Source organism: Myripristis murdjan, chromosome 7 (assembly GCF_902150065.1).
Source record: "Myripristis murdjan chromosome 7, fMyrMur1.1, whole genome shotgun sequence".
In the NCBI taxonomy this organism is placed as follows: Eukaryota; Metazoa; Chordata; class Actinopteri; order Holocentriformes; family Holocentridae; genus Myripristis; species Myripristis murdjan.
In genome coordinates this window covers 11,169,102-11,184,573 of record NC_043986.1, presented here as the reverse complement: position 1 = coordinate 11,184,573, position 15,472 = coordinate 11,169,102, and the positions used below count along the sequence as shown (strand labels likewise).

The 15,472-nt window shown below is 43.7% G+C and overlaps 1 protein-coding gene across 1 annotated transcript; it reads left to right on the top strand.

The window, feature by feature from the left end:
- The first annotated feature begins 251 nt into the window (after positions 1 to 251).
- Positions 252 to 15,307, top strand: acvr1ba (activin A receptor type 1Ba). Its single transcript, XM_030055385.1, has 9 exons — positions 252 to 451; positions 9,243 to 9,479; positions 9,620 to 9,874; positions 10,179 to 10,409; positions 10,761 to 10,928; positions 11,117 to 11,273; positions 11,704 to 11,828; positions 11,920 to 12,050; positions 12,796 to 15,307. The coding sequence occupies exons 1-9, from the start codon at positions 388 to 390 to the stop codon at positions 12,919 to 12,921; spliced, it is 1,494 nt and encodes a 497-aa protein (XP_029911245.1). The 5' UTR covers positions 252 to 387; the 3' UTR covers positions 12,922 to 15,307.
- Positions 15,308 to 15,472: the final 165 nt, after the last annotated feature.

The following is a 15,472-nucleotide window of genomic DNA, read 5'->3' as shown; positions in this document are numbered from 1 at the left end:
CATTATTTATTTATTTATTTATTTATTCATGAATGACAACGTGTTTGGCTCATGTCTATAATAGATTGCCTAATGTTGATCGATTGGAGGATGTTTTATTATTATTATTATTGTTAGTTTTTTTTTTTTTTTTTTTTTTTTTTTTTTAACATCTCTGACCTCGATGTAAGACGGGGACAGGCGCAGCACGCAGAAAACAAAAAGCCCTCCCCTTTAAGCCGCACGCACACCCCTTTAAGCACGTCACTCGCCTGGCTGGCTGGCTGGCTGGCTAGTATCTGGCGGTGTGGTGTGTGGTTGGACTGTGGTTGTGTTTCAGGTCGGGCCGTGTTGATAAACGACACACTTTGGACGCATTTCGTGTGGAGAGATGGGAATTCTGAAGAAATGGCTCTGAAACGAGTTGCCATAACGTTGCTGGCCCTGTGCGGGTTAGCGGCTGTCGGTGATGGTGAGTTGGATCCGTGTACCTCTCCGGCTTTTGTCTCGATGTGTTTTTGTAAGGCGGCTTTCCTGGACTGGGCATCGCCTGTTGTCGCTCATCATCATGGCGCTGTGTATCTGGGCTTTCGCTACCTTATCTAGCTAGCGTTAACCTCAAACCGCGGCACACAAAAGTCTCTCGGTTTTATCGGCGTTTATTGTGTTTGTATTGACTGACAATAGTCGACGTGTGAACGTATACGACTGAACATGAGCCGCCGTGAAGTAGCTAAACCACAACAACAACATGGTGGGGTTGTTTGTTTCGAGACTCCTGCTAACGTTAGCTAGCTAGCGAACTGCCTAAAGTTTCCCCCTTAATATTTCCTTTTGTGTTTGTCAGCCAAGTTACAAGAATAAACAAAATTGTGTCCTTACACACGGTCTGTGGAGATTTCAACCGGGCCACGGTCGTGTAAAAGCCGCTGTCCTTGTTGAAGTTGTGTCGGCGGCGGTTGATTTGGAACGTTAATGTGTGAGATTTTGAAAACAACCGTGTGTTGGCTCGTGGTCATATATGATGGTGTTATTTGGCTACACCACTGTTTGGTTGTAGTTTTATATTCGCTGTTGTCAGCCACAAATGTGTTAACATGTTTCCAGCACTGATTTCCCACCTCGCCTATCAGAGAAAGTAGAGATTGAATGAAGGCCTCACTGTATGTATGAAATGTGTTTGTGAAAATAAATAGTGGCCGTTCCTCCATTGGTGTCCTATTTGTAAGGAGTGAAAAGGCTGCTTAGTGGCCTCCAACAGAAAGTGGGTGCTGGCATAGGGTGACAACAGCCGTGCATTCAGCCGTCCCAGACAGAAGTCAAAGTTGAAGTCTGGGTTCATTGTGATGGAAATGTGGCAAGTGGGGTCTTTTCAGGCGCCAGTTATTGGGGCTTCCACTGCCCGAGTCCTGCCTGTCTGCTTGAGCAGCTGATACCCATGTCCACGCCATAAATGAGAGGCCACAGACATAATTGGGCATATGGTGCACTGAATCTCTGGGTATTTTGTCTCTGCTGCAACGTCTGGTGATCTTCAACTTTTCCGCAGTGTGGCTCATGCGAATTTCAATCTTATTTCAAAGCATTTTCATTTGAGACACAGGGACATGTCTTGGTTTGGACAGGCATGCCCCCAGTTCTCTCGCTGTGCTTGTGATCTCCGCAGTTGAAGCTGTCTTGCCTTGTTGCAACTTGCCACTCAGCAGAAAAATGAGATACTGAAAAGACAAAAATTAACCCTCTCTGCCAAAGTAAATATCCTGATTGCACCACCATCTATTAGTTTGGACGTACGTTGTGTTTTAAATGGGTGAATCATCCTAACAAGAATCAGAGAGAATTTTTCCTCCCCCGCTTAGTTTAGATAAGGGCATGGTACACCAGGTTTGGTCAGTTCGTGTAAGGACTGCTGGGAAAATTATTATGTGTTTCAGTCTCACCTTAGTGCCCAGTTTACTTGACTGGGTTACTCCAATGTAACAGCGAGGTGTGAGGGAGAGTGGGGGAGGCTCTGTGGCCTGAACAGACAGGGGGTGATGATTGGTTTGTCCAGCTGGCGGGGGCTGTCGTGCAAGGGGCCCATGAGTCTGTCTGGAGCCACAGTTTCACACCATATAATGGATTATACCACGACAGGGCTGAAACCAGACAAACCTGAAAGTAGCTAGGCTAGAACAGATTCTGGGCTATTGGTGAGTGTATGTCTGTATTTGAATACTCTACCCACAGGCTTGATGAGCCTGTCACGTGTTGTTGACTTCATAAGGATTAGGAATTGCTGGTGTTATGGCCTTACATGCCTGAGTGACGCAGCCAGGTACTTGGTTGTAGCAATGTGATATGGGCACTGTGCACTACCCTGACTGCCGTGAGGCAGGGCGCGTCCCTCTCTTTCTCTCTCGCCTTTTTTTTCCTCTCTCTCTCTCTTTCATACAATAGACCTGGGTGCATTATCAGAATTTAATCTGCTTTGTTATCTGTGGTCCCACTTCTGCTTCCGCTTGCCCTCTGCTACCCAAGGGTAGTAATGAAAGTTAGCATGGACTGAGTTGTAGCCAAGTAAAGCAAAGCCCTTAGTTAGCCTTAAGTTATCTCTTCAGTTCGGCAGTCTCCTTTTGTAGCTGTTCACCGCACTATCACTGCTCCCGCCAATCTTCATCATTCTCTGATGTGTCCTGTTTACATCAAAGAGAGGATGATTAGAAACAGAGAAAAGCCCCTACTTGTAAATTGAAGTGTGTGTGGAGCACTAAACTCAGCTGCAGGTGCTGTTTCGTGTCAAATTTGATGTATAAGGGACGAGATTGAAGAAGCACAGTCTAGTTAGATTAGAACATGTGTACACCTGCCTGCTAGATCAGAGCCAAGGGAATGTACGGATAGAGATTGAAACTTATTGGGTTCAAAGGTGTGTGTGTGTGTGCGCACGTCCTCACACCCACACCTGGGTGTGTGTCTGTATAGAGAAGCGCTTTGGCTGGGGACTCGGGAAAGAGATGGATGTATTTCCAGCTGGCATAAGCTTCAGAAAGGGAAAGTTGTTTTCAGCTGTGCAGCCCTTGTTGAGGTGTGCCCTAGAAAGATAGTTGCTTTGGCATCTGGATCCTTGTAGCCAAATTATGATCAGATGAAGTCACATGTTCTCAAGTAGATGTCAGGATTTAATTTGAAAATTTCAGGTTATTGTCCAGCTGAGGGACCTATTCTGTAGCAATGTTTGTGTGTTTACCAACAATTTCTGGTGTCTGGCACCCAGCCAGCCTGGGTCAGGTCAGGTCTGGAGTAGTCCGAGTCTAGTTTTCCCCCCATAATGACCGGTGTCGTTAATGACCTCCGTTGGCCTGGAGGCACGGGCCCCTAATTGCTGCAGCAGACAGTGTAGCCTCTGACTGACCCAGCTCCATCATCAGTAATACTGGACCACAAGGGAATACTCCAGCCGCAGAACCAGCAATTTCACCTTGGTCCACTCCACTTTCCCATACCATTTATTTACTCAGGCTGTTCACTTTGTCTTTGTGAACTGAAAATGTATTCTTACATGTGGGTGGTAAAATGAAATCTGGCTTTTCTGCTATAATTTCAACGCAATTACAGGAGATTTGTTGTCACAGTACACCCAGACCCATGCAGTAGCTGTGTGAGTTCATGTCTATAGTGCTCAACCTGATACCTGTCTTCCATGACACATGTCTCTTTGTAGAGGTGTTTGATTTATTTTTTTGGCTGCCGTTGGAATGTAGATTAGACCTGCTCTGCCTCGTAATTCTCTGCTGGAAGGTGTGCAGGCTACTCGTCTATTCGACTCCAGTGCTTCCAAACAATGATGTGCATTGATTGAATGCTCTGATCTGGGGTTGAGCAGTTGGCAAGTGGGCAACTGCTTGGGGAATACCGTATTGGGGTATATTGCTTTTCCCATACCGGCCTGATTACTTTAATGCCATTCATACCTTGTCCTTGTGCATTTATTTATTTATATTTTATTTTCTAACATGACGCATATGTACCCATAGTTTTTTTCTTCTTTAATGACTGCACTGCAATGAGCATTGATATGCAAACATGCTCTGTTCTTGGGTAATAATTATAATTTTATTTTAGGGGCACATTATTTAATTTATGGTTCCAGTGTCCAACCATGTATCTGGGTGTTTATTTGCTAAACAATATTAGGGCTGGGTGACAGACTTACTATCATGATAATCATATAAATGTATATCACACAGCACTGAATGAATGAAACTCAATATCTGATGATGATATTTGGAAACATTATAAATAATTTAAATGATTTTCATCATGTTGAACAGCCAGGTAATATAAAATGTGATCTAAAAAAAAATCTGTTACTTTGAAATGGTATGTCCTAATTGAGACTGATGAGTTTTGTATCACAATATTCAATGTGATCATTTTATGATTCTACTGAAAGATGATTAACATCGAATTACTGCCCAACTCTGCACAGCAGCCAAAGTAAAATGGGTCAGCGGATGTAAAAAGGCACAACCTGGCAAAGGTCATAAATCTTATTTCTGAGCTGCTAATACTTGCAAGGGTAGTTTTGTTTGTGTTTTAAGCTCAAGTCACATATAAGATGCAGTGGCTTATGGTACTGACACATGCTGGGACATTTCAGAGGCCATTTATAGGCTACCCATTTGACAATTTCACGACCCATGTCAAGTCCAGTATGAGCCCATGCTTTCACTTGCGTGCCTCCGATTTCATATAGGGCAGCCGAGCAGGGATGTAGCCTCAAGGGTGGTGGTTAGTAGAGATAGTAGAAGCAGCAGCCCAAGATGCTTCACTTTAGAATCAGATCAGTAATCTGACCCTGAGATGCAGACAAAGGTAATGACTTTCCTCCTTCCCCAGCATTGATTAGGGCACAATTGTGGTGTGTGTGCTTATGTGTGGGCGTATGTGTGTGTGTTGCACTCACGCAGTCTGGTGGCGTCTGCTTGTCTTGATCAGCTCTCAGTCTGGTATCTGTATGGATCTAATTTCAGCCAGTGCATTTTGGTAATGGTGCTCTGCTCCCGGTACACACACACACATAGACACACACAGACACACACATGCACATACTGACTGTCTCTGTCTGTGCTGCCTAGGCCCCGGAAACCCTCTCTGTTTGTGTAACCTAGCCCCCTCCCCTGTACCGAGTGCCTTTAGAATATTTTCCACTGACTTCATCATCTTATCATACTGGAAGGTTCACCTCTGTTGTGACAGGGCTGCTTCGTGTGAGTAGGTCTGAACTACACACGCAACCTCACACACACCGTCATCAAGGGTTAGTATGTAACGCTGTTTGGGGTAAGACTATTCTGTGGTTTTAGGCTCTCCCACAGTGCTCTGTTCTTCTTAGTTGGGCCCAAATTAGGGAGACTCTGGTTATGGCAACAATGTTTTATTAATCCCTTCCTCACTATGTCTGCCATTTCCTGTCTCAACATGAACGGTATGAAAGGAACTTCACACTAGCAGCTCAAACGAATCATCTCTGTGCTATATTCTCCCCCTTTTCCCCTGTTCCATTGCCCTGTTTTTTTCCCCCTAAGTCAAAGTCTAGACTGGGTTTTAATGACGGTCGCAGCTGGTCACTTGGTCAGACCCCAATCGCAGCTGGGGGGCTGCGTAAGCCCCCCCGGGTTAGCCTCTATACCCCCCTCCCTCTTATTGTCCCGCGCAATTTGAGACCACTCCCCACCCTGTCTAGCCCAAAGCCGCCCCAAAACAGTGAGGTTGTTACTGTTACCCCCGTCCCCTGAGTGCCACCCATCCCCCCATCTCTGCTCCATGCAGAGGTCCGCTCCCCCACTCCTCTCTGCTCTTTGTTCAGACAGGGCCAGTCCAATCCCTCCTCATGTCGTCTTAATCTCCACACAAAGGCCCAGTGTAAGGCCACCAATTATGTGGATACAAGAGCAGAGTTCACTCAAAAACCACACACCCAGCCTCTCCTCAGATCCATGTGTATTTAAGCAAGATATTAGTCCTGTGAGTCTAGCTTTGTAAAGCTTTCATGAGGAATCCAGTGCGATATGTGGAGCGCTGTGCAAACAACAAGGCATTTCGGTATATACCTGGTGGTTTATACGTTTTTATTTGCACATTGTTTGTGTGATTTGTTAGTCCCCTGTCTCGTCTGACATCATAGTTTCGCTTTTACATTTGTGATTTATTTTTTCCTGCCCTCTGTTCCAGAATCATGCCACACTTCTTTGAAACACTGCTGTCGCTTGTTTGTGTGGAAGCAGCCTACATATTGAGCAGATGAGGGAGGGCCATAACAAAAGTGAAGACTTGCCACAAACCAACTCTTGGTAGACCACAAACCATTCATAGAGGGCTCAAGGAGGCGACGTGTGTGTTTTTGGCCATGTTTGGTTTCCTTCCTGAGCTTCTGTCTGTGTGCCTGTGCACCATCTGTTTTTCCGCACACGTTCTTGTAGACGATGGTTGAGCGTGTTCGCCTCTGATAGTGAAGTTACGATCACGCCACTGTTGTTGATTTACATCCTTATGTCAAAGCCATACATGGGTCTGTCTGCCACAAGGCCCTTTTTGGTAGCCTGTAGTTTGATTCCTTTGAAAGATTTCAAGAAAATTAAATTCTCGGTCCTGTCCTTTTATTCCATGTTTTGTCATTTTATTGAATGACTGTATCATTTAATAGTTACTGGATATCATTCCCCCTTTCTTAAATGAATTCATTTCTAATTTGCGGAGGAATCTCTGAGTCCAAGGGTGTACAAGGTTCTAGTGTCTTACATGTAACTTACGCTGTGTTGTCCTGACATTTAAAACATGTTATTTATATGGTGAAGCCAAAGACAAATTGTCACATTAGTCTTGTCTATTCAGTCTACAACAGGTGGCCACATTATGAGTGTCTTTTAGAGAATTCTTCCTAGAAATTCTTGCTCTATAATGTTCACTCTGTAATTTTCATGGATTGATCAAAATGGCTTCTCTCTAGTGTCCCTTGCTAGAGATTCATTTTATTGTGTGTCTGACCAAAAAACAAAAAAACAAATAACAAGCCCACAAAAGAGATGTGTTTTCTTCAGAGGGACGCCAAGGGTAGGAGGGACTCAAGCTGTCCCGAGTTTGACATGAATGTCTCGAGTAGTCTAGCTATGTAGCCCACTGCTGTTGTTCGAAAGCTACACTCCTGCCTTATTTAGTTAAAGTATTTGCTCCATTAGGCTGGAGATTAGTGTGATGTGGCACAGGACTTGTTTTTCTCTCTTTATCAGCCCCAGCCTGCTTCACCTCTGTGTAATCTGCAGGAAATTCCATCTGCATGCGAACTGTAGTGAATTTGGACACGCTCCACCAAGAGTTCCTGCCACTTTCCCGCACGCCTCCAGGAGAGCAAGACAGAGACACACTCACACAAACACACAAAACAGATGAGAGCTATCACAGAAAAAATGCGACACAATCCGAACTCCCACAGTTCATTGTGTGGGAACTGTTCTTCTGACATGTTTTTGGACACTTGGATGTTACATGCAGATGGTGGAATTTGGTGTATTAGCCATTGTGAGGAGCGATTTTTGTTTTTTCTTCACCAGAACTGCACTGAAAAACCCTAACTGGGGTTCCAAGGAGTGAGTGGTGACATCAGCTTACATCTTTTGAAGCGAGACCAGAGTTGGGACAAACAGGGGGAGATGAGTGGAATGAGCTCATCTGGTCACAGAAACCCACAGGAAAGAACACAGAGGATCAGTGGAATCCTCCCACTCTTAAAACCTTTTCTTTCCTCTGAGCCAGATATTGTCAGTGGTCCAACCGATGCTGAGCCCCCCCTTTTTCTGAGGATGGAACAAGGATGGAAATTCCTCTCTGCTCTTTGTCTCCTCCTGTGTTTGAATGGGTTGCCATTTGTTCCCTGGTCTTGTCTTTGCTAAATCCAGAGTCTTGAGTGGTCCAGCCTTTGTTTTGGCTAAGGATCAGCTCTTGGCCTGTCACGCCTCACTCACGGCCCAGCTATCAGTCAGACAGTTCGTCATTTACCGCTTGCTGCGGTTCAGCTGAGCCCAACCTCTTCCCCTGATGTTTTTCCCATGCGAAAACCAGTCCCATAGTCCCACAACCAACCAGTCAACCTTGCACAGTCCTGCTTTCCACACTACTCCGTGAGTGGAGAATCAAGGAAAGTCTTTTGTGCTGACCTTACTCCAAATGAGAAGCATATGCGCTATGACTCAAAATCACATTTCACCCCAAATCTAATCAGTTTGCAGTTCCGTGCCCTCCTGAGTTGCTCAAGCTACTCTGCTTCTGATTTAGATGTGGCAGATTTGTGTGGATTTTCTGTCTCTAACCTCATTTGAGTTTGTAGATGGACCACCTTAGTTTATTACAGGGGCAGCAGGAGTTCCATTGTGTCAGTTTTAATAGGTCCCTGCGCAGGAGTGTGCTGTATTTAATAAAACTCCCGTCTCATTAGCCTAAACAGTGGCAGCTCTCTGTCAGTATGAGACACAGAGAGAGAGGAGGAATGGAGCAGAATGCTGCATTGGGGATTTGGCAGGAGCCCTCTCCCCTTGTTGGGTTTCACTTTGTCTGTCCCACTGGGCAGGTCCATCTCCACCCAGTGTGTTTGGGTTCATCTGCAGTGGGGGATCTGATTTCAGGGCCGCCAGGGCCGTCTGGCTGCTGCTCCTAAACTCCAAGCTCTGTGTCTGTATGCCACAAATGTGTACCACTGAATGGGACACTGAACTGTTTGCATCTTGGGTTGGAATTATGGGGTTAGCTTGCCCCCTGCTGGATAATATTGAGAAGCCATTAATAGGGGTGAAATAGATGAAAAACCATCATAAAACCTTTTTAATTTGTGGAATACTCTTCATCCACCTTTAAAAACAATATGTGGATACTATGAAATAGCATCAACCCTGTGTAGGTTACATAATTATCTGCCATCAAAGTTGCATGAATAATACTCCTTGAAATGTATCCTGTCTAACTTTGAGTTTTTAAACAAAAAATTGCTTGTCATGATCAGTTTACACAGCAGAATTGTGCCACAATATCCCAAAATCATCACAATAGCATTGTGCTGAAAAACAATGTATTAGGTGCTGATATTGAATTATCACCCAGCCGTACACGAAATCCACAATCTGATATCCTGATCACTCTCAGGAGTTCATAGCTGGTGCCTCTTATTGGCTTTTTTCCTTTTTGTTTACTTCTAGATCTTAATTCACTAACTTGCTGTCTTTCTCTTCCAGCTCTGCGGTGTAACTGTACCAACTGTGAGAAGACGGGCTATGAGTGCGAGACAGATGGAGCCTGCATGGCATCCACTTACTACACCCAGGGAAAGGAGCAACATGTACGCATCTGCATCAACCGGGATAACTTGGTCCCTCCCGGGCAGCCCTTCTACTGTCTGAGTGCAGAGGGTCTGCTCAACACACACTGCTGCTATGTAGACTACTGCAACAGTGTCGACCTCAAGGTCCCTGGTGAGGCTCCCTGCAAATTCTTCAACAACAGAAGCCTCGCATTTGAATGGTGTCACTACAAGTTGTCCTTTGTCAATCTGTTGGATTTTAATTCACCTCTTTTTGTCTTTCCATTTTTCCTTCTCTCCTTTTCCCCCTAGTCCCAACTAAGGAGGTGAACTGGTTGGGAAGCTCCTGGGGGCCAGTAGAGCTGGTGGCTGTGATCGCAGGGCCAGTGTTCCTTCTGTGTGTGCTGCTGATGGTAGGCGTATTCCTGTTCCAGTATCACCAGAGGGCCTATAGCCACAGGCAGAGGCTCGAGGTAGAGGACCCATCCTGTGACCATCTCTACCTGGCCAAGGACAAAACCCTGCAGGATCTCATCTACGACATGTCCACCTCTGGGTCAGGCTCCGGTCAGTACACAGCACCTACTCGGTGTGGCATGAATACATAAACTCATTAAGAAGTGTGGATTTCACTTGTGGTTTTTCTAAAACCACATTTAAGTTTAAACTGCCATTAAAATCATTATAACCTATTTCAAACAATTACAATAACAGTCCTTATCCAAATGTCATGCTCTAAATATCCACTCAAGAGCCATTTTAAGAGATGAAGAAATAAAGTTCAGTGCCATGGTCAACAATACTGCAATAAATGAGTCTACAGGAAGAACAGGATAACGATTGGTTTGTATGTGTCTGCTGCCCCCTGCAGGTTTGCCGCTGTTTGTGCAGCGGACAGTGGCCAGGACCATTGTGTTGCAGGAAATCATCGGGAAGGGTCGTTTTGGTGAGGTGTGGCGAGGGAAGTGGAGGGGAGGAGACGTTGCGGTGAAGATCTTCTCATCGAGAGAAGAGCGCTCCTGGTTCCGGGAGGCTGAGATCTACCAGACAATCATGCTGCGACATGAAAACATCCTGGGCTTCATAGCAGCAGACAACAAAGGTTAGGAAGCTTGCTGGCACTAAGATTTGCATTTTAGTTATTTTTCCAGAATAATGTACAGTGAAGCCACAGCATAGTAAATATAGTATATTATTCGATTCAAAATTTTGAATCGTAGATATTAGTTACCTCCAAAAGTAAATTTTGCAAGGGTCTTAGTCCTCTGAAAATGATCCTGTCATTGTAGGTGGATCATGTATAAGAAGTTTTTTTTATTATTATTATTACATTTTATATAGATTTTGAAAGTTCAGGAAGAGTTCAGGATTGATTTGAATTTTTTCCATTCTAATGACTCCTGTGTTTTAGTACCGTGTTGTGACTCTCGGGTTGTGTCTTCCTCTCTGTCAGACAATGGGACATGGACTCAGCTGTGGCTGGTGTCAGACTACCATGAGCACGGCTCTCTTTTTGACTATCTGAACCACTACTCCGTCACCATCGAGGGCATGATCAAACTGGCACTGTCGGCTGCCAGTGGCCTGGCACACCTACACATGGAGATCCTCGGCACTCAGGGTGAGCTGATCGGGCGTGTTTTATCCCATGCACAGTGGACACAGAAATTATGAGTCAACAAATGGGTCCAGCAAGAACTCGAATGCATACAAAATGTTTTTTTTTCTTTGTATTCCGCAAGTATGTACCAGTTTTCCTCTGTGTAGCTCTTGTTAAAACCTAATGACATGTTGTCTATTATCCTACAGGTAAGCCTGGCATTGCTCACCGTGACCTCAAGTCTAAAAATATCCTAGTTAAGAAGAATGGCATGTGTGCCATCGCTGACCTGGGCCTGGCAGTGCGCCACGAGTCCATCACAGACACAATCGACATAGCACCGAACCAGCGCGTGGGCACTAAGAGGTATGAGTTTAATTAATGTGCATGCTTTTTTCGCATGCTCACACACAGACATACAGCATAGCTTTTGCGGGCCTTGTTAATTCAGGAACACTTGTGGAGTTGAGAAAAATAAAACAAGGCTGTCGTCTTTTGAATGAACGAGTAATCTTTTAGAGGTCGGATCTTTCTTCCCTGAGATCAACACTTAACATCCTGAGTAAAAACATGTGATAGATGTTTTTGTTGATACAGCAGCAGTTTTAAATGAAAGATGCCACTGTGATTTCCTATCTGTCTAATCTAATTTTCACTGTAATTTTCAGTGTAATGAACTTGAAAGTCCTTGAATGCCCTTTAATTTTACGTCCGGGAATCCTGAGACATCCAACAGTTTACAAAGTCTCACTGGGGGCTAGTACTCATTACCATGCTGTCATTTGTCCACCTTAAGGTATATGGCTCCAGAAGTCCTGGATGAGACCATCAACATGAAACACTTTGACTCCTTCAAGTGTGCAGACATCTACGCCCTGGGTCTGGTATACTGGGAGATTGCACGCCGCTGCAACGCTGGAGGTACATGCTGTGGGAAAAAAGAAACATTCTCTAGTGTCAAACAAAAATGTTTCACTTGTGACTGAGATGGCTCCCCCGCTGTGCACTGCAGGTATCCACGAAGAGTACCAGCTGCCCTACTTCGACCTGGTGCCCTCTGACCCGTCCATAGAAGAGATGAGGAAGGTGGTGTGTGACCAGAGACTGAGGCCCAACGTGCCCAACTGGTGGCAGAGCTATGAGGTATCGCACAGTGATGTTTTTAATGCTTTCTTCTCTACAATATGCCAATCAATTACTGGCTTCATTGAAAACACAGGTTCAGACGTTGGGCACTATATTGTTATGTGGACAGTTCATTTTCACATCGCTGTTTAGATGGGGAGGGCAGTGCCTTAAGTTGATTATCTGATATTTGTGAAAAAATGTATATCCATGCAGTTTTATTATTTTATCACTCCAGGACTTTAAGGATCATCCTGTTTTAACTTTTTTTTTTTTTTTTTAAACTTCTTGTCAACAGTCATGATCATAGTTGCATAAGGGTGTACAGAATTTGTTATGGTAGCTTAGGAGGTCATGGCTAACTTACCCCAATTCTCTCCTCTTCCTGTTTTCAAGAAATATGGAAAAACTGCTCTGTAAAACTGGAATATGGAATTATTGAAGCATTTTTCAAGGTTCACAGAGCAGTTTCTCACTTTTTTGAACACCAATAGGAAGGAATTGGAGTAAGTTAGCCTTGACTCCTAAGCACCAAAACGTACAGTATACAGACTGATGGAACCAAGACACAATTGTGACTGCTGTTGAGAGGTCAAAATGGGACCTGTATGTTCTTTAAGTCAGGACTGTCTTACAAAAAATGTATCAAAATTAGTTTTCCTATCATTTCCTAATAGTCATTTTTTTCAAACAGTAAATGTCTCATTTTAAAATGCACCTTGTTAATTTTTCATAAATATTACCATTTGCGTTTCCTGTGTAGTCGCTGCGTGTGATGGGCAAGATCATGAGGGAGTGCTGGTACGCCAACGGAGCAGCCAGACTGACGGCCCTGCGCATCAAGAAGACTCTGTCCCAGCTCAGCGTGGAGGAGGACGTCAAGATGTGAGCGGTCGGGCTAAAGCCAGGCGGCGAGGCTCGCTGAGAGACGCACAACCAGACCACACTCCCATAGGAAACAAACACTAAAGACAGACTGCAAATGAAAACCCTGCCAGTTTTAAAGCCACACTCCAAGTTGTGACAAGGCCTACCTCACCTTTTTAGCCAAAACTACTGAGAATCACCCTCCTCTCCTCCTTGTCCTGCTCCCTCCTTCGTGTTTCCCCCCTGCCTCCTCCTCCTCCCCCTCCTCCCCAGCCCCTTCAACCCCCTTCTCCATGGGCCACAACACTACAGCACTACCACTGTTAATACCATCACACTCAACGTTTTTTTTTTTTTTCTCTTCATTTTCCATGGCAGGAATTATTACTATTGTACAGTGACAGGATTTTTGTTTGATATTTTTTACCTCTTTGAAATTGTCCTATGATGGACGAACCTTGTTCAGAGGAGTTAAGCATGTTGTGGGTTTTGTTAAGTTAAAGAAAAACACAGATAACTTAATATCCTGTTTTCCATGCAACATCACATTCTGTTGCTGTGAGTGTATGGGGAAAGAGGCTGAAGCACTGTTTTCCTAGAGTATTTGTGTCGTATGTGAAAGGCGGCAGACATGTTGCCTGGACTGCTAGCACGTTTCAAAGAGACTACAGGCATGCTGACGTGCTCTGGGGTCGGCTGTAGTTCATTCAGCAAAATCTGTTTTTGGACATCTGGTTAATTAAGCATGAACAGACAGATTGTTTGTCCCCCCACTTGAATAGCTCCTAAACAGAAATGAGTTTTACTCAATTGTAGCTTCCTCATCGTGTGTGAAACCTGCAGGGATCGCGTGTTGGATGCGGTCCACTTCTGATGTTAGTTTGAAATGTGGCAGGGATAATGTTTGGGATGATTTATTTTTATTTATTTGTTGATAGTTTTTATTTCATATTGATGAACACACTGTGAGATGAGATGTGACAAGCCAGTGTCTGATATGATAATTAATGTTAGAGTTCAGTCCCAGTCTTCACCATACTGTAGAAGTTAGATTAGGGGTTATTACATTCATTTAATAAGATACGCAATTCAAATATGGATGTTACCATAACCTCACTGGTGATAGGCAACGATATCATGCACACTGAGCAAATAAGAGGCGTATGAAATGGCAATGGAAAAAAAAGTTTTTTAAATATATTTTTGTGTTTTGTGTAAAGACAACATGATGGGTGTTTTCTTTTGAATTTTACATTAGACACTACTGATGATGGGTACATATGATTTGTATATAAAATATGCATTTTTCCTTTTATGCCACAAGCACCAGTTTGATGTTTGAACAGTGACTTTGCTTGAATGGTACTCTCAGAGGTCTGTTGTTCGATCTGTCTGTATGGTTTCTAACTGTGCCAGGAAACGGACTGTCATCTGCTGGATTTTATTGTTCACTTGCTACTTTTCTAGCAGTTTGGTGGTACTACTGATCCCAATTAATTTTGCTGCAACTACTTTTTTTTTTTTTAACATATATAATTGTTGCAATTGCCTGAGTTCTTTTCAGAGCTCAGTAAACCACATCTGTTTGTATGTGCTCTCTCGGGTGGCATCTCCTTTTTTGTTGACACTGGAATATTTAGGAGCGTCATTTAACCTTGAATTCTAATATTGCCAATGGCTGTTTATTCAGAAATAAAGACAAATTCTGACAACTGGATCGGGGCAAACGCATTGTTGGATGTGAAATGTGATTCAGAGCTTTGCCCTTCGAAGATTGACACGCTGTAATGTGAAACTATGATTTTGTGTGACGCGAATCGAGTTGTGTTTGCAGACAGGATTATGAAAGTATTACACTGTCAGTTTGTCATCCTTGGGCTCTGCACTGTTATGTCCACATGGACTTGGGTTAATGTTAGCATTATGTAATGGTTATTAACACTTAAACCAGGGGCTGTACAACCAGAATCATGTCATGGTAGTACCTTGTTATGCATGCTGTCTCAAACACTGGGCCCTCAGTCTCCACTGAGGGGGTGAATTACAGTAGATGAACTTAGACATGTCTTTTCTTCTGCCTGTTGTCTTACTGTTTTTTTTTTTTTTTTTTTTTTAAATAAGTAATTTCCTTTATATTTGGATCGTTGAGCGTGTACACCCCCAAAATGTTGCTGCTACTGTAACATGGGTAGAAATTCAGCAGGCGGAGCTAGGAGAGCAATGGGAGACTGTTGTCAGGTGAACCAAAATGTCAAATATTCCTGTCCATGTTGGTTTGTTGCCATGGGTATTTTACCATCAGATGTCCTGTTCATAAGTGATACTTCAAGATTTCAAAATTCATGTCATGCAAATCTTTTCAGAGTTAGTTCAAAGGTGTACATATATAATAAATACCTTTTTTCTTACTGGTGGTTTTGTTGTTTGCATGTCCTGCTCCTTTTTAAAGAAGTACTGCACTGTTTTGCCAGCAGGAGCCTGTTATATAAAGGTTTTATGGGCAGATATCAATTATATAATCTTTGATCCTAACATGAAACAGCTGGCAGTTCAACATCGGTTTTTAACTCAGG